This window comes from Aulonocara stuartgranti, assembly GCF_965226115.1.
Source record: "Aulonocara stuartgranti genome assembly, chromosome: 12".
NCBI lineage: Eukaryota > Metazoa > Chordata > Actinopteri > Cichliformes > Cichlidae > Aulonocara > Aulonocara stuartgranti.
Genome location: NC_138948.1, coordinates 3,957,077 through 3,980,852, shown reverse-complemented (window position 1 = coordinate 3,980,852; position 23,776 = coordinate 3,957,077). Strand labels below are relative to the sequence as shown.

The 23,776-nt window shown below is 41.8% G+C and overlaps 1 protein-coding gene across 2 annotated transcripts in view; it reads right to left on the bottom strand.

Moving 5' to 3' along the window:
* prkg2 (protein kinase cGMP-dependent 2) overlaps positions 1-19,114 on the bottom strand; it is a 37,737-nt gene extending 18,623 nt beyond the window's left edge. For both annotated transcript variants that reach the window (XM_082556062.1, XM_082556061.1), the window contains exons 1-6: positions 18,823-19,114; positions 17,503-18,007; positions 10,496-10,662; positions 7,511-7,624; positions 5,005-5,110; positions 3,976-4,039 (exon numbers count right to left, since the gene is read on the bottom strand). In XM_082556062.1, the coding sequence (XP_082412188.1) occupies positions 3,976-4,039; positions 5,005-5,110; positions 7,511-7,624; positions 10,496-10,662; positions 17,503-17,999 (948 nt within the window). In that variant the 5' untranslated portion in view covers positions 18,000-18,007; positions 18,823-19,114. The remainder of the gene's footprint in view (positions 1-3,975; positions 4,040-5,004; positions 5,111-7,510; positions 7,625-10,495; positions 10,663-17,502; positions 18,008-18,822) is intronic.
* Between the last annotated feature and the right edge of the window lie 4,662 nt (positions 19,115-23,776).

Below are 23,776 nucleotides of genomic sequence, written 5' to 3'. Positions count from 1 at the left end.
CTTTTCAAAATGCCACAGATTTAAAAATTGCACTGAGGTTTATGATTACACAGAGACCACAGAAATGTTTTCCAATTAAACTGGTTTAAAGTGATCATTTAGATAAAATATGACGTGTATATAATTATTATATTATATGATGTGAATAGATCTATATGTGGATGGAGCTTTAAGATAATAAACTGACTATACAATGCAGACAGTAAAAAAGGTCCAGCTGACACAAAGTCAATATTCCAATTAATTCCAATTAATTTCAAATACAAATCAGTCACTGACTAATCATTTGTTACATAACTGAATCTACAAAACAGGCCCTCTAAACTCGGTGGCCGACAGGTGGACACACACCTGCGCTCTCTGTGATCTAATACTGTGTTTCTACCACTTCGCCAGTTAATTAACAAGATTTGGAATTGGTGATGCAATATTGGCCCATGATGCATCGTGAGATGATCGATGGATAGTGTCAGATGACTAGTGTAGACTCACAAGTCCCACATGGACATTTATTTTGCCACTTGGCATCCACAGGCGGAAATCATCTGCACTGGTGGACACACAGAGCCTGCTTAGAGTTCTATTGTGATACATTGTTGCTTGCTCTGTAGTGCAGATCGTGTCCCGCATCAGTGTGTTATCATAATACTACAAACATTACTCATGGGTGAAAAGACAATTAGTCAGCCAATCAGAAACATCATATAATAAAAGCTGTTATGTAGTTCAGTCATCATGACACGCTCCAGCGACTTAAAATCACGCTGGACTTGTTTCCGAGTTTAACTTTAGGAACGTCATAAAACCGAGCGACACTGAAATTCTCGAGTCAAACACTGAGGTACAGCACGTTCTGCCAGCTCTCTTCCAGAAACAGATTCCTCCGCTTCATCCTGTCAGTCGCTGTTTCTCTGAAACCAACATCTCAAGCATCCCAACCGCAGCATTAAAACCAGACCGCTGAATCAGCGAGCTGGCAGATCGCCTTCCATTTTAAAGCTTTTAGGTGAAGAAAGGGAAGCGCGACGAATGAAGGTGACCAGGATGAAATGTTGCCTGGGACAGAGGCCAAGTTCCTGCAGCTGAGACAACCGTCCGCGGCTATAATCCATTTGACTATAGAGGACCAGAAGTGAACAAACAAATCAAAGCAACCACGCGTAAACATTCCCGGGTGTTTACTGTCAAAACTCTTGACACAAGTGGCATTTTCCTTGAGCGTCCGAGACTGTTTACGCCCCGTTTACGCTTCAGGAGAGCCTAGTTTAACACCCGTCAGTGACAGCGGAGACAACATGCCAGGGCTTTGTTTATAAAGACTGTCTGGATCAAGATGTAGAGGTGCAGATGAGCGACGGCGTTTGACTTGTGTCTCAGGTTTGTTATACCAGACAACTAAGCTTGTCAAATTTAAACGCACGCCTCTTTACGAAAAGTCCTCTAACCTCCAACAATTAAATGCCCTTCTGTCCTACTTTACACTAACTTCTGGTTTGGTCAGTGGCAGACAGCCACTTGTGCTCAGCTGTGTTTGAGTTAAGTTCGAGTGCAGTCATTCTGTTTGTTTCCAGTCAGTCAATGAGGAACAGCAGACACTAAAAATGCATGTTTCTCCATGCTTGAAGTTGCAGATGCACTGTGACAGGGATCACTCTAGTCTTTAGCAGCCCCCACGTGGACAGGCTTCCCAGTGCAGCCCCCTGAACGCATCGTGCTGATTTCAAAGAACTGTTGAAACAGTGATGATATGCACACTCGTGCATGATTTCTAAAGTGTTCACGACAGTGACGGAAGGAGATTTTTTTGGTCTTTCCCACAGACTGACACTGTATTTGTGGGGCATGAAAGAAGGGGCACCCATGCCTTTTGAAATAAATTATTAAATAACACCATACTTAAGTTAAATAATAAATGAGGATTTTGCTGCCTCTCCACTATTCCAGACTGCAATCAGTGCTATAGATGGCGGCTTACCCCCTGCACTCCAAGCATAACCAAAATCATTTTATGTTTCCATGGTGAACATAATTAAATCATACATGATCTGCAAAATTCAACAACTTGACACTTGTTAAATTTATTCTTGTCGAGATGAAGTGATGCAATCTTCCAAGAGTGGTTAACTGTCTGGACCTGCGATATCACAAGATCACGCAAGATTTCAAACCACAGGAAAATCACTGGAGTTATAAGAGGCAGAAAAGCATACGCACATCACGTGTTTGTGGTTTAACCTGTCAAGGACAAAAACTTAGAAAATTCTGCATCAAGCCTTGTAATCATAGCTTTCTTATTTTATTTTTTTTTACTGTCTGGTGTGACAGCTCGGCAGTGGCGTTTCACCAGTGCTAACAGCAAGAATCCACCAACTGGCCATGGGACCATGGGTTCTCTCTGGGTACGCCACACTCCAAAGACATGCAGTTGGGTTAGGTTAATTGGTGAAAAAGTCTAAATTGCCCAGAGATGTGAATTGAGTGCAAATGTTGTCTGTCTCTGTGTGTTAGCCCTGCGATACACTGGCGACCCTGATAACAATAAGCGAAAGAGACTGGATGGATGGAGTGACGGATATACCAAAGCTGTTATAAATCCATTAAAGTTTCATGTTAACACTCCAAAGAATAACTCTTTAAATGAACTTAAAACAATCATGGATTTCCACAATAATAAATGGCTTTCTATTAGCATTAAGTACTTTTGTTGGACTAATGTCATTTACATGGGTTGAATCAACTTACTTAAATTAACTTGGACTCAACTGCAGTAAATAAATTGATTCGTCATTGATTAATTAAGCTGATCCAACTCAGCTACTTTAAGTTGAAATAACAGAATTGTGTAATGCTAAAATTAAAGCACTTTAATCACTTGGAAATCCTTTTCATGATTTTTTTCGAGTGCGTTTTCATCTGCTCTGCATCCTTGGTGAGCTGAGTGTCGGGCCACCTGCTGTGGGATCTGGTTAGTTTGTCTCTTCAGCTCACACTGGAGCTTAAATTTTAAGCATCTGAATCTGAGCTTGTTAGCCGAGCTGGGCTTCAGCATTCAGGCTCCGACTCCAGGCTGCAACTTTCAGGGTTGGCTTGTCAATCCATGTGATGACATGACAAGATGTTGCACGCCAGGCGCACAAGTGAATGAAAGGATACATTCTTTTCGTTGCTGTTTTATGTTTTTACTTTCAACAGACCCACTTTTTTTGGTCACTGAATCTTTCCAGTTCAAATTCCAACCAGCTGATCATACTGAAAATCATCAGAGAGACCTAAAAACAACTACTCCCTTCACACACTCACATGCAAAACACACCAAATTCCATTCCCCCACTGTTTGACAAGACGCTTCAATACTATCTGCCGGATTCTCACTGAACATCTGCACCGCTATTAGGTTACAGCTGCCCCCCTGAGAGGCAACAGAATCAGCTCCATTAGAAATGACTGAATAAGGAGATTCTCGTAGCAGGACGAGCGACGACCGCAAAGATCGTCCTTGAAGTTTCCATTGTGAAAAGAAGCTGAGAAAGCGCTGCAGAAATGCAATGCTTACGGAGAAAAAACGGACTATGCACGGGTCTCCTGCATGCTTCGGCATACACAGTTACACACACTTCATGGTCTCACACCAAAAGCCTGTCACTCGCACATCTTTAAGAAATCACTCGTCCCCCATTTGAATAAACAGTTTCTGGGGCCTTAGTCAAATAATTATGGTAACAATATACAGCACCCAGCGATGACAGCAATAATATCGGCTCTGTTCATCAACAAGGTAATTTGTGAGGTCTTGCAACTGGCGGCAGAACGAATATGCTGACATGCAGTAATGGTATATGGCCAAATGGTAATGATATTTTGACAGCAGCTATCTGCAAAGCTGGGGCTCCCACGAGCTGCCAGAAGGTTGTGCAATACTGAGGCAATACAATGAAAAGTCAGGAGAAATAAAGATAATTTGACAGAATAACTTACCACCTCCAGGCAGTCCACTATTTTGCTTAGCTTGTCGTCTGGTAGATTAGCCAAAAGTGAAACACTGACGCAAAAGAAAAAGAAAAAACAGGCATTACATTGTTAAAACAAATCACTACATGTTATTATGCAGAACCTGGTTTCCTGTGTCACAGGACACCAGTTTCAGACAGTGCAACAAATCGATCATTTGTTTAATGTCTCGTGGTATTGACTTAGATCCTGTGACCCAGTTTTGATGATAAAATACACTTGCGTAGCATTTTATCATGACCTGAAGCAAACCTTCCTCACTGACCCACAAACCGTCTTTGGTGTTGTCTTGACAACACTGGACCCCAAAGGCAAAGACAGAAAATGTCTGCACAAGGAGGCAAGACGGGTGGCGGTGGCACAAATCACAGGATGTTTCTTATAGTTTTGGCCCTCGGCGAGAGGTGTTTTACCTAATGTGGTCACGTCAGGTACACACCCCACCCTCCCACTGTTAAAGTCTTTATTTTGGGAGGGGCAACCAATCAGAAGAAAGCCAAGATAAGAAAGCTAAGCTTCCTAAAGAAAGATGAGAAGAAAGCAGAAACAGTTTGTTGTTGTTGTTGATCTAAAGGGCTGCATCGAGCACCAGTATTACGTAAAAGGATTATTTTGAACTGTGAATCATGCACAGCTATTCTAGTAGACTCCAAGAATAAAAACACTGAGCTGGGAATGAGCAAAATAGGTCCCAGTTTGGACATAGTTTGGCACTAAAAATATTTGGTTAGGTGTGGAAAACGGTCCTGTTTGGGGTTGAAATAGACAGCTTTGTTCCTGCATGCTGGAAAAAAGTTGTGAAAAAGATGTAAAATGTGACACCACGGGGTGAAGAACCTATTCATGAGGAGTAAAGTGAAGCTGCTCTTGCTATTGCTCTGACCGCACCAACACCACCGGACATCTTGTATTCATATGTCTGTTAAATGTCTCATTTGATCATTTTATTGGTGTCAGGAGTTTTTGTTGGACAGTCTTAGTGGACTTGAAGCTAACCTTCGGAGGAAGTTGCGATACTGTTCGTGTCGTGTCTCGGCCGTCCTCCTCATAATGTTCTGGAAAACTTCCCGATCCAAAACCCACGTCCTCACTTTGTTCACAGCTGTAGAAGCAACACAACATGCATCAGTACCACTACATGACAGCTGACTGACAGCTGGTTTAAAAGCAGCGTGTGCTGATAACAGCCATGCTGGAAAACTCACAGCACCTTGTCATTAGACACATGAAAATGCTTTGTTTTTCCAAATGGACAAAGGAGGTGAGAAAAACACTGTAATCTGTCCTTTATCTTGATGCTGAGTCACTTCAAATCAACAGAAACTCTGAGGCGGGCCTCTGTTGGTAAAAGGAGGAAGTAGCTGTGAAGGTTTGACATGAACCAGTAGCAAAGAAAGAGCTGCTCTTTATCTGCTTCATCTGTTATCACGGAAAACCCGCTGAGAGGCTTGTCAAACTGTCAGGGGTTTTCCAGTGCACCCTGAATATTGAGGTCATTTTGGCCCCCTTCCCCCAAGGACCAGCAGTCAATTTACTTGGTTAAATATACAAACTGAGACAAAGAGCACTCACATACTACATGGTATGCACTTTCCAAATGCCAAGAAGACAAAAACCAATCAGCACGAAAAGCTGCGGCTGTCATGTAAAGCCTCTGTCAACACAACCGCGCTGACGCGTGTTTGCTTCCCATCCAGGTTCTTCTGCTCAGCGTTTTAAGAAGCCTGAAACTCGGACGGAGGTCACTCCTGATTCTTTTGTTATTGACGTCATTCTGGAAGTTTCACAAATGCAACGTCAAAGCGATATGCATCGACATATCGATTATTTCTTTTTTGTTTCTTCTACTCATATAATGCTTTATTGTCTGCCTGTGCTCTCAGCAGAAGTCCAGGAATAAGGACAGGAACCCCTCATCGAGAAAAGGGACAGTTATTAGAATTTAAACCTCGCCTGTAAGATTCTGAGCTGAGCACAGAGTCATGTCACAGGCGTCACGGCAAAAATCTGGTTAAATTTGAGGTGTGAGGCTAAATGTCTGGATCACAGCAGTTGTTTTAACAATTCAAACACACACGTCTTTAATCTTTTAATACATGTGCCTGACGCTTTCTTTAAATGTGACGTCACTGAGATCACACAGCCATACAACGTCCACTCCACACACACAGACACGCTTCCCACAGGGTCGCGTCTCCCTGTTCAGCAATGACACGTCTGCGGCGTCTGGACAGTAACTATAGATGTTAGAGCAGTGTGGTGTTGCAGCGGTTAGCACTGCTGCCTCTCAGCAAGAAGGTTGTTGGTTCAATTCTACTCTTTAAAGAATTTAACGAGGAGTGTGGAGGATCAAACGTCCCTTTCACTTTCCTGCCAAATGTAAAAGGGCGTATTTTCCCTGATCTTTTTCACTTTTTATCCAAACCTCAGTGTTCTTCTTCATCTTTTTAACATCTGCTCAACAAGTTTTGGGGATATCAGTGGATTATTTCGGTCACCTAGGAATTAAAAATCCCAGAGCCATTTTTTTTTTTCATTTATGCTCAGTGAGCAGCTTTCACCGGAAACAACAAGGTGCCATCTTGAAACACATTAATCAGATTTCATAATATATTCATGGCTGTCATGCCCAAGGCCTTCTTCAAAGACGAATAACTGCCAGAGACCATTGTTGTATTAAACTTAAACACAGAATAGAATTGACAGTCTTCAATGGGCTTTCGGATTTCCTACTTCTTTCCTGTCCCACTATCAGAGCTCTGCTAGTTCTGCTCCGTATGTGTAACCTGATGATAAACTTTTAAACTGGAACACTGCGACGCTGCATGTAAAGGTACAGTCTGGAAAAAGGAGGAAATGGGACACTGGGCATTAGGCTTGCGTTACATTTGGTGTTTGATTTTGTCTGCTGCGTGGGTCGCGGGTGATTCAAACCCTGGGGCACTCAGTGTGTTTCAACCTTAAAAAAAGCGTCCTAAACACACTGAGCTCTGATGTAGTTTCACTCTCTACTGTACAAATTCAAAACAAGCAAAAAGAATTATGGATGCACAGCCACATTAGATCCAGCTGTGCAGAAAATACTTACTTACTTCTTAGATTTTTCTCCTGTTTGTTGACAAAGAATTTTATGAGAAGTCGTACATTAAAGGAAGAAAATAGAGCATAAAACATAAAACAGCAGCTTAAGTGCTCCTTGACATTAATCCTTGTCTTGTCTGTGGATCTCTGAAAGGATGAATAAAACACAGACATTCCCTGGTTTGATGTTTTTGTGGTGCTGGTGCAAAATCTTCAGGTGTTCAGCTGGCTTGAGATCACAAGATGTGTGAATCACTTTTCTGGTCACTGAACCATTCAGTAACCCCGAGTGCATCATCAGCTGCACGAAACCATCAGGGCAGAAGGCTTTCACTGGAAGGTAAAGGTGATCATCCAGAACCAGTTTGCATTGATTTTAGTGGGAAAAAGCTGTATGACTCTAAAACAGATTTGCCTTTACCTCGCACTGATGCGGTCCGCGTGCAGTTGTACAGAATGGCTAACTCCCCAAACGCAGTCCACACCATTATCGATGTGATCAGTTTGTTATGCTGAAACACATCCAGCTTCCCATCTGCAAATATGAAACAAGGACAATCAATAGGTTAAATTTTTAAACCCCAAATTTAGGACACAGACGATGAACATATCAGGAGCTAACTGAGTGACTTTTACATCTCACTTCATTCATTAAGGTCACGGTAATATCGTCTGGGTGAAGCTTCATTAGGTTTGTGTGCTTTTCAGGATTTCACCTGGCAGACGTGCCTCTTTAATATGCTGCTTCTCAGATTTATCAGGAAGAGAGAACATTTCCATTAAATTTCTAAATCTGCATATGAGACCAGAAACCCCACAAATGTCCCTTCTTTTTCATCTCCACTATAATAGAAATTGTAGCACAAATCATGATTAAAGAAGAGTTCTTTAGTCATTATAATTAGCAGCTGCTGATGTCTGTGTGAGTATTTAAAACCTCTGATGATGAATAATTATTCATCAGAGCTGTTTTGGTAACTCTTCACAGCACAAAACAAACGCTGTGTCGATTTAGCTCAGGTGCTGAAACGTCAGAGCTCAGCAGATCAACAAACCAGGACTCTGTAATCACTGAATTTTGATGCGGTTTCCTGCCCAGGGTGAGACATCACTTTAACACCAGACGGCAGAAGAAATACTTACGTTGTCTCTGACGAGCAAATGTCAGTTACTGGCAGAGGACAGACCATTGCTCTGAGGCCGCGTGGTCTTTTAAAAATACACTTAGTTGCCTGGTTACAACCAAATATAAACTGAATTTATTAATACATGAATACATCTAAATGAATAAGAAAGAAAAGATGAGGGGAGGGTGGGTAACTGTGAATGTATTAAAAATAAAGACGTAGTGGGTTATAGTGCATTTCACTCAATGTCCTTCCAAAATGAACTTTTTCTCTCTCCTGCCATGAATACATCACACCAGCTACATTAATTCAGTTCACTTCAGTTTTATTTATATAGCAACAAATCACAGCAGCAGTTTCCTCGAGGTGCGCTATATTGAAAGGTAGAGACCCTACAATAATACAGAGAAAACCCCAACGATTACATGACCTCCTCTGAGCAAGCACTTGGCAAACGTGGGAAGGAAGAACTCCCTTCTAACAGGAAGAATCCTCCAAGTGAACCTGGCTCAGGAAGGCGCAGCCATCTGATTATCAAATTCGTGGCTGACGCTGATGATTTAGAGAAAATTTTACCAGAAGCCGGTGCAGTTATTTATTTATTTATTTTCATTCCTCGCCTCTTTTAAAGGGAAACAGAGAAATTTTCATTAAATAAATGAAGTCTTTTCTTTGAGCAATTAAATTGATGAAAATTAGCCACATTTACTGACTGAAATATTTGCCGTTATGCCATCGACAGCCAACGAGATTTTGGTCTGTAGCGCTGAACTGATAAATCAGTGCATCCCTCCGTACTCTTCACTCAAGAAAGTACGAGAAATACAAACCCTAACCCTAACCCCCCTAACCCTACCCCTATTGTTTCAACACACTCATCGGGTGGTGTTTTATAAAACCCAAGCCTTGTTACACTTTGGACATCTCACCAACCTCGACTACACCGAGGCCAAATTCATGACCTCTGAGTTTTGTAATCGCTGCCTGTTCCCAACGAGAAAACACATTTCTCTCCTTTATTAACACGAGTGAGAAAAAATGTAAGCAGAAGACTCCCAAGTGGGATCTGCTGTCTGCACTTGTGTTAAATGTTCCGCAAATCCATTTATTTCTGTGTTATTCTTTGGAGAAGTGAAAAAGCTTTTTACTGGTTTCCCTTCAGTTCCTAAGAGAAACCACATGTAATCAACACTAAGTGAATGCATTTCAGGTTAGAAAAACACTGACAAAGAGCAGCAAAATAACTGGGAAAAAAATTCCCAGAATCAGCCCCAACAAAAGCAAAACAAATGTCTGAAGAAATGGTGGCGCGTTACCCAAGGAGGATGCACAATGTCCCTCATGCACCAGACAGGGAAATGAAAGGCACCTGCCTTTCATTTCCCTGTCTGGAAGGGCATCCAGCACATGTATATGTGGCCACTGTGGCGCCTGCATGTGAATAAGAGCAGCTTAAAGTAGCTTCTAATTGGATGATCAAACTTTCTGCCCTTCATCGTTTGTGCATGTGTGAAATCTGTACATTAAAAGTCAAATTGTAACTTTCAAAAGTAGCCCTCCATATATCCATTTTCATGACATCTGAGGCTTTAACAAAAACAAAGCACAGATGGTGCAGCTGTGCCGCACAACACAGTTAATTGACATCGCTTTAAAAAGCCCTTTGCCTGGACTCCTGTTTCTCTCTCTCCTCCTCCGCTTGCATCACTGGTGGGAGGGACTAAGCTGTGAGGCGAGGAATCAAGGATTTAATCAAGTGAGAAACAAGAAATGTCCTTTAATCCAAAAGCCTTATCAAAGCCAGGCCTTCTAGCAAGGGCACGTTCAAACCTGAAAATGATGCTCAACGTTTTGCTGTGAACATTTCTCCTCAAAAGGATGCGATAACGGGCAACAGGACAACCTCCAAAGTTATTTGCTACCTCACCACAGCGTCTTGTATATTCACCCTGTTGTGTTTGAAAAGCATGCATACAGAGAGTGGGCTTCTTTTGGTGCAAAACTTGAGTGACCTAACAGGTTAATAACAAACCACCAACAAAAAGAAAACGAGTCAAAAAACTTGAACGCAGCCCAGCTGGTGATGCAAACTGTTGCTTCCTCATAGCACATGGCTTCACATGTTGCTCTGGCTTCTCATTGGGCATTATGTGTCATATGACATCTTACACAAACGTCGGTGCCACAAGAATAAGCATGCAACAGTAAACTGAAGCAAGCGGTGGAAGGAAGTTTATTTTTCCTTTCAAACTTAAGAAGATGACAGGAAGCGAAAGTACCTGCCAGGACAAACAGATGGTTCCCAGGCTCTCCCTGCTTGATGACGTACTCTCCCTGCTGGTAAGTGTGCTCATACATGCACTCCACCATGTCTTTGATCTGCTGCAGCTCCAGCCTCTTCAGGTATTGGTTCTTGTTGAGGGCATCTGTCAGCAGCTTCTTTACACTGTCACAGACAGCAACAGGAGAAAAGTTAGAGAACCGAGCTTTACCGAGTGTTGCTGTTTGAAGATTAGAAAGCACAGTCTGTGTTCCCTGTAAGATATGAAAGAGTGAACATGACTGCAGGAGCAGTTACAGGCCCGCTGCTTTGTTTATCACTCGGAAACGTTTGTGTTTTTGTTCTTCTTTTAGGAGATGAGAGATTCAGGAGTGAAAGTAGTGGAACCAAACTATAGTCATCTTTCAGCTGCTTTTACTCCTGCACTTTATTTTGAATTAAGTAAATACTGCACGGGAGAAAAGCAAAGGCAGAAAGAAGAAACTTTTACTTATCAGTGGAGAGATGACTTTGAGTCTCTTCACTTCCTTTCTTGGTTTTCACGTTTTCCTTTCTCCCCTTTCCATCTGTGTCTGTTTCATCCCACAAATTATACTTTAAACACTGAAAACCATAAAAGTCAGCTCTTATATATTTAACCAATGTGATCTTTTGTTTTCATGGACAGTTATTTGGAGTCTGATATACATTTAAATGCTGTAAAAAGATTCTACGGTGAGAGTAGTTTTCCTCAGAGGGACCGCTCACCCCAGCATCAAAGGTAGATGTTGGTGTTTTCAGTGCGGTTCAGTGCTTTCTTATGCTGTAGAACCAACCACTCAGTTCTTTGGAAAATAATTCTGATTAACATCAAAAAGAAATGATTAGAATATTAGCAGAAATTCTGTTATTTTCTTTTTGCACTTTTACATTTTCATAACTCTTAACATAGTGACAAGCGCCTAAAACTGTTTCCCAGCCTTATATGAAATTTGTACACAAGTTAAATTCACTCACAGGTTGGAATTATTTCTTTAAAATCTGCGTTGCCATCATTCTTTATTATGAGCTTAATCTCTTCAAATTTTTCTAATTTTATAGTTTGATCTTTGTTTTTAAAATATGCTGTCCACATTTCTGACGGGTCACATGGTGCAAACCCACTCTTCATCAGACAGTTATGCAAAAAGTCCCCATATAAACAAACAAACCAGGGGAAAAAACAACATAAATGAAAAATAGAAAAGGTATAAGAATAAATAATAAATATTTATTTATTTTCGTTTTTTAGGCACATGATATTAATGAAAAACTCATATACATATTAGAGTGGCTGTTTTTCTATGAATTGGTGTCTGTGTCTGTTTTGACTGGACATCCTCTCCGTGCGTGTTATTATCTGAAGAGCAGATGTGCTTAAAACATTACAGCTTTCTTGATGCAATAAACTGAAATTAGACTCCTGCAGAGTGTGAGCTTTTGATTTGACTTATTTTCTCCTCAACATCTGCCCCATTTCTTTCTTTCTTTCTTTTTTGCATATGCTGCAAACATCACCTGAGAGAACGTGCTCATGTCTAGATTGGAAATCCCTGGATTGACTTGAGTTGAAAACCACCTTTGTGTGGCTCTTAGCCTGATTGATGATGTGAGGGTAAGTGCAGTCAGATAAGGAAAAGACTCGTGTAGTCATGCAAAAACCTTGTTGTGATCACTTTAACATAGGAATTATTTTCTTTCCGTCCTCATGCTTGTGCCAGCGGATTCCTGTTGTTGATCTACAGCCAACAACAGGAATCAGCTGGCACAAGCATGAACTTCCTGTCTGCGGTGATGGGTGCTTACGTCTGCACAGCGACATGTGTAGAAAGAAAATAGTTATTGATGAAACCGACCCAAAGATTGCAAACGCGCTCTGCCAGACCACTCGAGTCACCACTTGCTCATCACTCTCCAGTTCATATGTGTATCATGTTTGTAGAGAAGGTAAGATGCCAAACCTTGACTGCATCGTTCTGCGATAATAAATCATCTCAAGTGACATCTGACTAAACAAAGTTTGTGGATTTTTATTGTTATAATGTAACCAGGTCTTAATTTCTGCAAAGAGATGTCTCTGCAGCCTCTCCACACCCAAGTAACTTGGACAGATAACCAGCCATGGATGGGGTCACTTTAAGTGAGCTGCTTTACTTGCTCTGCTGAAGTTTCCTTCTCCCACCACTGATTACACTTTCACGGTGAGTTACTGATCCGTCAGGCAGGACTCCCACATCTACATTACTCACCACATTTTAAATATTTTGTCTCCTGTGAAATGATGAGTATTCGCAGCCCCGGGGCTCCCTCCTGAAAACAGATCGAGTAAAATTGGGGAAAACATAAAATCATCACGAGCTGTCAAAGTTCACCGATGTGCATTTGAACAGCTGCAGCGAGGGGATGTATACGGCGAAGACATCATCTCCTTTGGGGAGCTGTGAAAAGGTTAGGAGGCACGGTTGAATGCTAACTATAGATCACGAGAGCGAGTCGGACCTCGGAGAGGCGCACGGTGCGAGAGCTGGGTGGTCTGTTTATCCACCTTATCGTGTGTGATGAATTATCACTCTGGGCTTCATAAAAAGAAAGCAGCTGACATGCAGCCCTTTATTTTTCAGCCAACATCCCTTCCTCCCACCTAGCTGTGTCATTACCCTCCAACATGTTACCGTCATTCACACAAGTGTTGCGTATCAAAGCCTGCCTACATGAGGGTACCAGACGGCCTCATTTACATTCGTTTTGGTTATATAATCCATGCTGGGCTTATTAGCGACACATGTTTTAAACATGAGGATCGCATTGAGAGGGAGGGAGACTGCATGCTATTGTTTATTCACTGCAGAGCTCTGCGTTCGGCTTGTACGATCTGAGGAACACTCACGATGACAAAAATCTATTTTACTTTCATGCTGGAAATCTACCAACACTTCATGTGCTCATTAAAAGACCTTTTAAGTTGTTTTGCTTGTGCCTGAGCTACTTATGTGTGCAGTAAATGATGGCACATGAGGGGGGGTGAGTTGGGTCCCACGTTTTAGTTGTTGGTCTCAGTTGGGTTTGATCACAGGATCTCTGTACACTCTTCCAGACCGCCTAAACAAATGTAAAACACGACTCAATCGCTCGGAAATTGCTGCATTTGCTCTTATTTAAACCGCTTAAGAACAAAAGCGGCAGAATGCCAAATCAGAGGAGCCGAGGAAACACGGGTGGCATCTGTTACGTGGTCAGTAAAATTAAAGAGAAACAATCATATTGATGATGCATGAAGTATCTGGATCATTTGAAAACTTTCATTGACTGCTGTTGATCCAAATGAGATCAGCGCCACTGAAGATGACCATCATTAAGTTTAACCTGAAGCACAGACTTGGTGTCTAAGAATAAACGGCACTACAAAGATGATAAAGCTATTTTTAAGGGAAAGGTATTATTTGAAGATCAGGGTTGATAAAGCTGCTTCATCTGAAACATCTGCCTCTGTTTCTAATTTCCACAGAAATCTCAACAGACAGCATACTGATGGAAACAAAGTTTCATAGTTGTGGGAAATTGTCTCACATGGGCTTTTTGGAGCCTTTGATATTAGATTTTTGTGCTACATGTCTCAGGCTATTCACTCTCTTATCAAGTGTAAAATTGAATAAAATGGGCAGGAAGTCTTAAAGAGTTTGATAGAAATGCCCTCTGAGGTCCACATCAGTCATCTGCAGTGAGCTTAGCTAACAGTCTAAAAATAGAACATAGGTTATGGAAAGCTCAACTAGAGCACACTTATCACGTTTATCGTGCTTGTTTACAGTCCACTGCAGTCTGTACGCTCAGCCAATGAGCAGCTCTCATACATAAAAGTGTTATCGACCTTCAAGTGCATTTCTAAACCTAATGATTATAAAGGCACCGCTTCCTTCCTGAGGAAGGTGGTGTCCAAATGTTTATCTGGCTTCTTTATATTGCGTGTGTGTATCTGTGTATCCATATATAAACTAGCTCATTCATTTTTCATATGAACATATAAATAATGGACAACCAAAGCAATGTTAAAGGCAACTTTAAAAAATGCTTTTATCAAAGTTCAAAATGACCTTTAAACAGATTTATAAGAGAAAAGCTAAAAACTGTTGGGTGGCAGCCAGTCAGGATTAAAGCTGGCTGCACTGAAGAAGAGCTGCGCAGCTGTGCAGCAGGTTTGATGTAGAAGGTTTTTAGATTGGTGGCTTCATTTATAAAACCTAATCATGATGAATTTTTGTGTGACTAAAGCAGAAAGTCATGTTTGTATAACTCCTAACTTTGAAGTGGGTGAAAATCTTTTCCACAGTGTGCGTCTGCTCTCCCTCCCACAGCAGTGATGATCGAGCTTCAGTTCATCTCGGTGTGGGTAACTTTTTTTTTTCATGACTGCTGGTCACTGGTTTGGATTTGCCAACCCGCCATTCAGTCCCCTCAACGTGTGCTGCATGGTCATGCCTAATGACTGTCTGCTGATATTCAGGTTTCAGACAAGTTTTTCTAACACAAAAATGTTTGGGGATTTTGGACACACTGAGATTGCTGTCTCACTGCTCTCTGACAACCACTCGCAGCAGAGATGATCAGGCTCAGTTCAGCTTATTGTTGCCAAGTTAGCGTCTGAAAACCTAGACACTCGGAAACCTTTCACCCCCCTTCAGCATCTTTTTAAATTTTTAAAAATGTTCCTAGGGAAAAATAAATTGGGCTCTTTCACTGTTGGGATGAGCCACACCTCCCTCTGTGCTGTTCAGTGAGCAGCGGCATCCACAATTTGTTCACTGTGATAGAGGCAGCGTCCTCTCTGACTGATCACAGCACTATCGATAAACTTATGCAGTCTGATTTTTACCAGACAACAAAATACGAGTCTCTGTTGAAGCTTTGACTAATCAGTGTGGATTACCAAAGAATCTCAAAAGCTGAAAACTGGTATTCAGGAGAGCAGTACATCACGGCCCACGGTTCCTCCTGACTAAGCCTTCTTGTTTTCTGGCATTTTATGAGTGGATTCTACAAGACGGGCACCATCAGTTTAGGTTGATTTGAGATTTATAGATGGCAGATGTGATCCGCAGCTTCTTTTATGATTTGAATGCAAGTTCGGACATAAATCGAAGAAAGTTTTCGAGATTGGGCTCCTGCTGTGTGTAGCAAAATCACACAGAGGCTTTAAATCCAACATGCTGTACTTTGGCAGTTTAACCAAAGACTGCAGATAAAAAAATGGAGATACCTACTGTTACATCGTTAGTTTGTGAAGACCCTCAGCAACTGAGTGAGGAATACTGACACTGCAGGTTCACACAGGACTTCTTATCAACGCGTGACCTGCTTTAACAGCCTTTGTTCTACTAGTAAAACTTAAGTAAAGTAAAACCTAAAACTGGCAATTGAGACAATAAACGTAATGTTTTCTGTCTCCTATACATGGGGCCTTTTTTGGCAGTGAAGTTGCCCCCTACTGGTCGTTGGAGGTTATATCTCCAACAACAGTTGTAGTATGAAGATCAGCGATTGCACGACCAGCGCGTTTCAGCTTGCGGCCTTCATCGGGGTCATCGGGGTGATAAAGCTATAATGATTTTCTTTTTACTCTAAATGTTGTAGTTTTAACCTCTTCAGACTTTTTGTTCTTCTGCTCTGCCCCTACTGGCCATTACAAGGAATGCAAGTTTAGGTCACGTCAACACTAGCTTTTCATTTCAGACCTGGAAGCTACAACAATACTAAAGGCCCTGCTTGTGCTGATTTCTCTGCCTGCTTCCAGCCACTAGAGGGCAGACAGGTCAACTATGACTGATTGGCCAAATTAATCTTCTTGTTTTGGGTGTCAACATTCAGTTGAGACATTTTTACAAATCATCATCTTACTCTTTGAGAGAAAGAGAAAAGGAAGATTTGCCTCACTGACTTACTTTTTTTTATTATGTCAAGCTAACATGCCCTTTAAATGTCCTCCTGCTTTTAAAGACTTGATCCCGTGAAACATTCTTAGTTCAGCTGACTGTACTAACTTGATATACCTCTTGTTGGGCTGGGACTTACCGTAATACAAAGTGAGAGCAAAGGTCAATAAAATAAGAAGACAAATTCAATTTGAAATGACAGGAAGGACGGAGCCCTGAGTTTACATCATTTTCATTTATGCCTGTTTGCACCTGCTGGTGTGAGATAGTCACTCAGTATTATTTCAGGTTGTGAACATGCTTCCTTGTTATTTATCTTGGACGGTAAGCATGGACTACATAGCAAAATATAAATGCACTTTTATATGTTCAACATCTCCAAAACCAACGTTAATGTGCTGCTGTAACGGCCTCAGCTCTTCTGGTTTCAGGATTTCTATCAGGTTTTATGCCCGTGACCACTAATGAGGCTAAATACTGGTGCTGGGTGCTAAATGCCTGTGGCTCATCCCAAAGGTGCTGGATTGGGTTGTGGTGAGGGTTCCTCCACACCAAACTGCTGAAAGCGTTTCCTTACGGGCCTGTCTCTGTTTCATCGTGTTGAAACAGAAGGAAAGGCATAAACAGTCTGGAGGAAGAATGATTTCTAAAAGTGTACTGTGCAGTGCGATACACAGCGGGACATTTTTTTAATTCGACGCTCTGACTTTGACTCTATGGTGTGGGTCACTTCTTTTTGAGCCCGTGAAAAACAGAAAACCTCATGAAGACAGTTTTTTTTTTTTTTTCTCAGCAGCAGCTGTGAAATCTTGGACTGAATCATGTTGTTTTTATAACAGACTTTTGTTGGACGTCATTAGCACTAAAATCTTTGCTTCTTTGCCCACCTTTCACTTGCCACCCACACCTCTTTACGTTGCTTGCATTTTTAAAATCTCACCCACTACACCAGGATGGACTGAGCCTGAATGTGTCATGAACCTTTAGCTGGCTTCTCTCGCCGGCATATTTTTTCCTCTCCCTTTTTTATGTTTTTAACCTTCCTGAAAACACGTCTCACCTTGCATCCTTTGGTACCCGAGCCTTCTCAAAGGAGAACTTTGGCAGACCGCTGGAGTCGTAGGTTCTTGATGTGGGTTCGGCAGATACCCCGGCTTTGGCGCCTTTCCTTCTGTTCAGGGTTTCCTTGATGCGAATGCTGAGGTTAGGGCTGCCCCTGCTGCTGGCTTTGACTGAAGGAGGCCTCGAAGCAAGACCCGCCGATGCTCCGCTCTTCATCACGTCCTGCAGTTTGTTGAGCTGGATGCACTTACTCTGCAGCTCCTCGCTCATCTCGGCCAGCACTCGTGTGTGTTTGGCCAGCTGCTCCTGGAGACCTTTGATCTGCTGCTCTTTGACACAAAGCTCCTCATCCTTCCTCTTGCCCTCTCGCTCCAGCTCCTCCACCCGGGCCCTCAGGAAATCCAGGGTCGAGTTTTTGAACCCACCGCCGTGATCTTTGTGCGCACAGCCGTCAGTGTGTTTGTAGCGCTTTGATTTCATTGAACCGTTCCCCATATTGCCACCTAGAGACAAAAGAGAGTCAAAGTTTGCTGTTATGATTTAAAAGCATCCTCCAACTGCACGATGAAATTTGGCACTAAAAGGGTCCGTCTGAGGACGCTAGAGGTGAGATTTCAAACAAAAGAGCTGACGCTGTGAGAGCAGAGAACACGAGAAAGACGGGAAGGGAGGAGAGAGAGATGGCAAATCAGTATTTAATGGTCAATGAGTGTGTCCTGTCCATTTATTATTCAGAAGGCAGGAAGTATTACATTACATGAAGAGTCACTCTGGTTGTGCTCAGACAGAAGCACGGTGAGAGGAAATGCTGTCCGGGGAGCTCATGACTGCAGAAATCAACAGAACGTCTCCAAAGAGTGAAGAGCTGACATGGGGCAGAAATGTTGGAGAACAATCCTGTTTTTGTTGTCGCCCCCTCACACATACAGTAGACTTCATTCATGACATTCCTGCTGGGACGGTGTCACATCAGTCTGCAGCACTCCTGCACTTTATTCTGAAAATCAAACATACTGCTGTCTTTGTAATCCTGTTTCGAAAACCTGCGAGTGGAACCACCCCCGTTTATTCCTTTACTTTGGTGCTTCAACTCTTTCACACACTGACTAACAAGCAGCAGTGTGACAGTGCAGACTCAGAGCAGAGGCAGCACCTTGCTGTCTTTCACCGATTTGACACATTAAAGGTTGATTCTCGCCAGTTTAACTAATTAAACCTTCCAAGGGGAGCGCGCACCTGCAACTTGCAATGCCTAGTCATTCTCCTGCTGGGAGTGAAGCCTGATGTGCGCAGTCTCAGACAAACTGTCCGCACTCACCTGCTTAGTTTTCAGAGCCTTCAGAAGAGCCCGGAGGTTTTTCGGAGTTAAATGAAGGAACAACGTGTCCGTGGATCCGCGCATCAGCAGAGAGGCGCTCCACCTGCTCGCATCCTCTCCTCCCTCCGTCTCTCTCTCTCTGGCTTTCATCACAGTCTGTGCGGCGCGTTCTCGCACGCGCGTGCGGCGACCGGGTGTGATTGCCAGGTCAGGTGTGAATGACGTCAACCGCGACGTTGTCGTTTCTACACCGAATATATTGATTACTTGATGTGCGTCGTTGACCCCGATCAATTAAAAAAAATTATATAATTATATATAATATTTTTCATTTATCAGAAAGCTTTAGTTAAAGTGATTAAATAAATTGATTCATTAAATTGTAAATTCCTTAAAATTACAGAAGGCCAATCAAAAAGAGTTTGGTGAAGAAGTGAAAACACTACATGCACTATGTGTAGCCCTGGGAGTCATCCAACCTTCATTTCAACACATTACATATGTGTACTTCGTTGTCACCATGAACCATGAAATGTTCCAAATTTATTTTGAAAAGATAACAGTAGATTGAACAAATGCCAAAAGATGCACCCTGATGGAAGCATCTGGAATTCAACAAGTAAAGGATGCCGAGGGTCCAAAAGGATGCTCAGTGCTCCTGAGAAGTGACTCATTTCATACAGACGCTGAACGTCTCTGAGAGAGGCGCCATTGTCATTTCCTCCAGTTTGCTCCCGGTTTTAAGATTAAGATTACAAACAAACAGAAAATGAAAGCATTGACTCAGTGAAGGAAATGGAACAGTTACATTACTGTCATGTCGACATTAAAACGCTGTACTTTTTCTAAAACATACATCCACATGTTTAGATGCCTGGTTTCAGGTAGAAGAAGCAGACGTACAGCCTGGTCAGCTCGGACTCTGCGCAGAGAACAGAAATCTGCACACAGTGAAACGTGTGGCTTGTTGTAGTGGAAAGAAACATGTCTGAGTTGTCATCAGCTTCCTCATTTAAGTATGAATCATGTTTTTGTGTTTTGTATCACAGAGCGTGCTTCTACAAATGGTAAATGGCCTGCATTTGTATAGCGCTTTACTCAGTCCCTAAGGACCGCTTTACAATCACTCGAATCAATACACTCAATACTTTTCCTGCTTCGCTATGATGGTTATGCTGCCTGATATTCGCCTCTTTAACTGATGTTACCAGATTAGATATTGGTTAGATAAATCATCTTATTGCGTTATGATTAAGTTCTGCTTTAGTCACGGGCGCCACCATGAGGGGGCATGGGGGGCACTGACCAAGCCCCAAAATTTGCTGCCCCCCTAGCAATACTGTCCTATGTTGGTAATAATTTTAATATACTTGTATGTGCTGTGCCACGCCAATATTTTTAGTGGCCCCCATATGCCACCCCTATGTAAAATTCTGGAGGCGCCCCTGGCTTTAGCACTTCACATATTTGTAAGCAATGTCTGCACTGGCTTTAAGTATTTTTGTCCACTTGTGCGCAGTGGTGCAAGAGGCAAAAACAGCACCTGATACAGTGATATACACCAGCTATATTATGATTTAGTCATGTTTCTGACCACCTGTGGTGGAGGTCTGATATATGGTCCACAGCAGCTACAAGGAAGGAAAATATTTGTCTCTCGGCTGCTCCACTTTCTCACAAGCTTTAGGGGAAAATATTGAAGAGAACAGATTTTGGAATTGTTACTGTTTTCAATGCTGTTATTACAATTTTCAATAGCACAGCCTTAAAGAAATACAACAAAAATCATTTGAATGGGTTAATCAGGTGATGAGTGTAAGTACAGGCTCATGTTCTTGTCTTGGTCTCTGTGCGGCCGTGTTGTCTGTCTAGCTTAAAGTCTAGACTTGAAGCTGCAGTCCTTCACACCAGCAAATGATTAATTGGTTTTCCTAGTGTGTTTGTGCATGAAGCAGCCTCGCCTGCAGCAGATTCCATTGACAGGCACAGAACAATAATGGCAGGTGGCCAAAGCTGATTCATCTGCAGCACTCGGGTCACAGCAAAATAAAAATCCAGGTCACTGACTCCCAACCTGAACCTGAGAGGAATCTCAGAGGCCGGCTGATGATCTGAGGACGTATTCTGAATGAGCAAACAGCTTCACAATAAAGGCGTTTAGCTAATATACACCTCCTCCCTGTGCTGCAGTAGGGCTTTAACAACATGCTTGAGGGCACTCTGGCAGGACTCATCCTCACTTTGTGTTATTATTGAATATTTTGGCAGTATTGGGACTCTGCTTTTAAACCCTGTGGCCTCACAGCAGGAATGTGTGGTGTTTGGGTCATCCTCACCAGCTGTAGTTATGAGTTTCCTTTTGTTGTTTACAGTGTTTCATAATCTCACAGGAGGTTAAAAGTACAAATACTAATACTATCTTTGTAATTACACAATGAAGAATGTAAAAAACACGTTACCAGGGTCAGCTCAAATGGGTTCACATGTGCACTGCTGATCTTAACTTTATATTTTTTAACAACCCCTTTTCCTAAAGAATCATTGATTTTCCTGGGGTGCGATTACAAATACGCATGTGTTCTTATTGCCTCGTTAAATAAAGATTGTAGGGGACATTGCGCCATCTAGTGGAGCAAATTTGCATCAAATGGAAGTACAGCTCGGCCTTGATTCAACTTCAGTTGATATCTCTTTCACAAAGTGCAAACTGGTTTTGGTCATAACATCATAATGGTTTTTATAGTCTATTGAATATTAAAGTCACAGACTTGCAGAAAACACCATTTACTCAAACTGCAAGAATAAAATTAACTGTTAGGGTCATTACCTTACAATATAAATCCATATATGTTAAGGTACCGTATAAATAACATTGAATTAAACTGTCAATAAGTAACTGTTAGGTTAATATTCCTATATGAAAAGGTTCATACATTAATAAGACATAGTTCTCACTTCAGACTCCAGCAAAAATTATTATAGTTAATTATTAAAAGAGGTGATGTTCTCACTTTTGGTCTGGTAGCTACAAAAAGTGTTATTTGCTTATAAATGCGTAATAACACAATTTGATTCAATTTTATTTATACAGCGCCAAATCACAACAACAGTTCCCTCAAGGCACTTTATATTGTAAGGTAGACCCAACAATAATACATACAGAGAAAAACCCAACAATCATATGACCCCCTGTGAGCAGCACTTTGGCGACAGTGGGAAGGAAAAACTCCCTTTTAACAGGAAGAAACCTCCAGCGGAGTCGGGCTCAAGGAGGGGCGGGGCCATCTGCTGGGACTGTTTGGGCTGAGAGAAGGAAGACAGGATAAAGACATGCTGTGGAAGTTAGACAGAGATTAATAATCAGGTGTGTGTTAATGTTAACCACATGAAACCAACAACCAAACAAAAACATAAAGCTTAGGACATTTGAACGACAGCAAAGTGAGTATTTAAGTTTAACTTTATTGACATTATTAGCCTACTGTTAATAACTGTTTATACAGCTTTATTATCTAATAACTCGTGTTCATTAATTACATGGGGCTAAATTTAAAATGTTCCTCTGTAGTATTACTCGTGTCACGTAAAACATAATAACATAAGTATAGTCTAAACGTAAAAGGCAATAATCCCATATTTTTAAACTCCATAGCAAAGTGTTGGATTATTTGGAGAAAAAAAATCTTCTTGTTACTCATTACATCCGGTCAAGACTGGAAATTTTCTCTTTAGCTTTCTTTTTCTTTTGTCATGTGTAGCACAACACAGTGTAATGTCATCATAGTGATAATAAGCGCTGTGGTTTAATAGTTTTTGATGCAGCATTGTGTGTTTTAGCTCTACTTTAATCACATCTAACGTGATGCTTTTAGGCACTAATAAAGAGGCGAGGCTGCCGGACACTGGCGCCACCGGGCCCTCTGACCACCACCAGTAGGCAACGGGTGAAGTGTCTCGCCCAAGGACACAACGACCGAGACTGTCCAAACCGGGGCTCGAACCAGCAACCTTCCGACTACAAGGCAAACTCCCAACTCTTGAGCCACGATGCCATTTGAACTACACTTTAGGGCACTTTGTTCATTTTAAACATCATAGTGAATGGGTTGTAATATTGGTTCGTTTTTTGTTAATAGTAAAACGAGATGGGGGGGGATCTGTTTAATTTAAGCGCACAAAGTACCTTTCATTGTCAGTTGTACTTCCTTAATTTGGACACTAGATGGAGGCAAATATACATTCCTATTTTCTGTCTCCTTGCACAAATTCCAAAGTGAAGAGCAGAAATCACAAGCACATTAGCTTTTTTTGTTTCTTAACTCAGTCCTTTGAATATTACTAGGTTATAATAATTTGTGCAATATTTGATTGATTTATAATTTTGTAAAGACGTTTCAAAGGAGAGCGATAATATGCGTCTTAAACATATGTGCGTTACATTACGCGTAGATTAGATGTGCAGGGGGAAAAAACACGAGGTGCTGGTTTGAGTTTAATGTGAATGTTTACTGTCAGCTTCCCGGGAACAGTTGGTTTGACATTCTGCAAAAATAACGAAGAAGAAGCCAACAAGCATAAGTAGAAGGGATGTAGTCATCAGTTATACACCTGTTCATTCCCTAAGGTGACGAATCTGCTTCGAAACAAATTCATGTCGTGTCAGGCGAGAGATTCGACAGTTTTCCACCAAACTGGAGTCATCCTGGTACCAAAAATATGGCACCAACATTTATTTTAGTTCAGTTTATTATTTACCACATTGCACCACATAACTGCTGGGCCTGAAGGCGAAACTCTCTTACTGACCGCTGGAAGACCATGAAATTCACCCGTTAGTAGAAGCTGAATCCCAAAGCGTCTGTCCACCATGACCCCCCAGAACTGATCTGAACTTCTGATAGTAACCCTATGTAGTAACCAGTTCTTAAAGTGCACTTGGAGATGCCACCAAAAT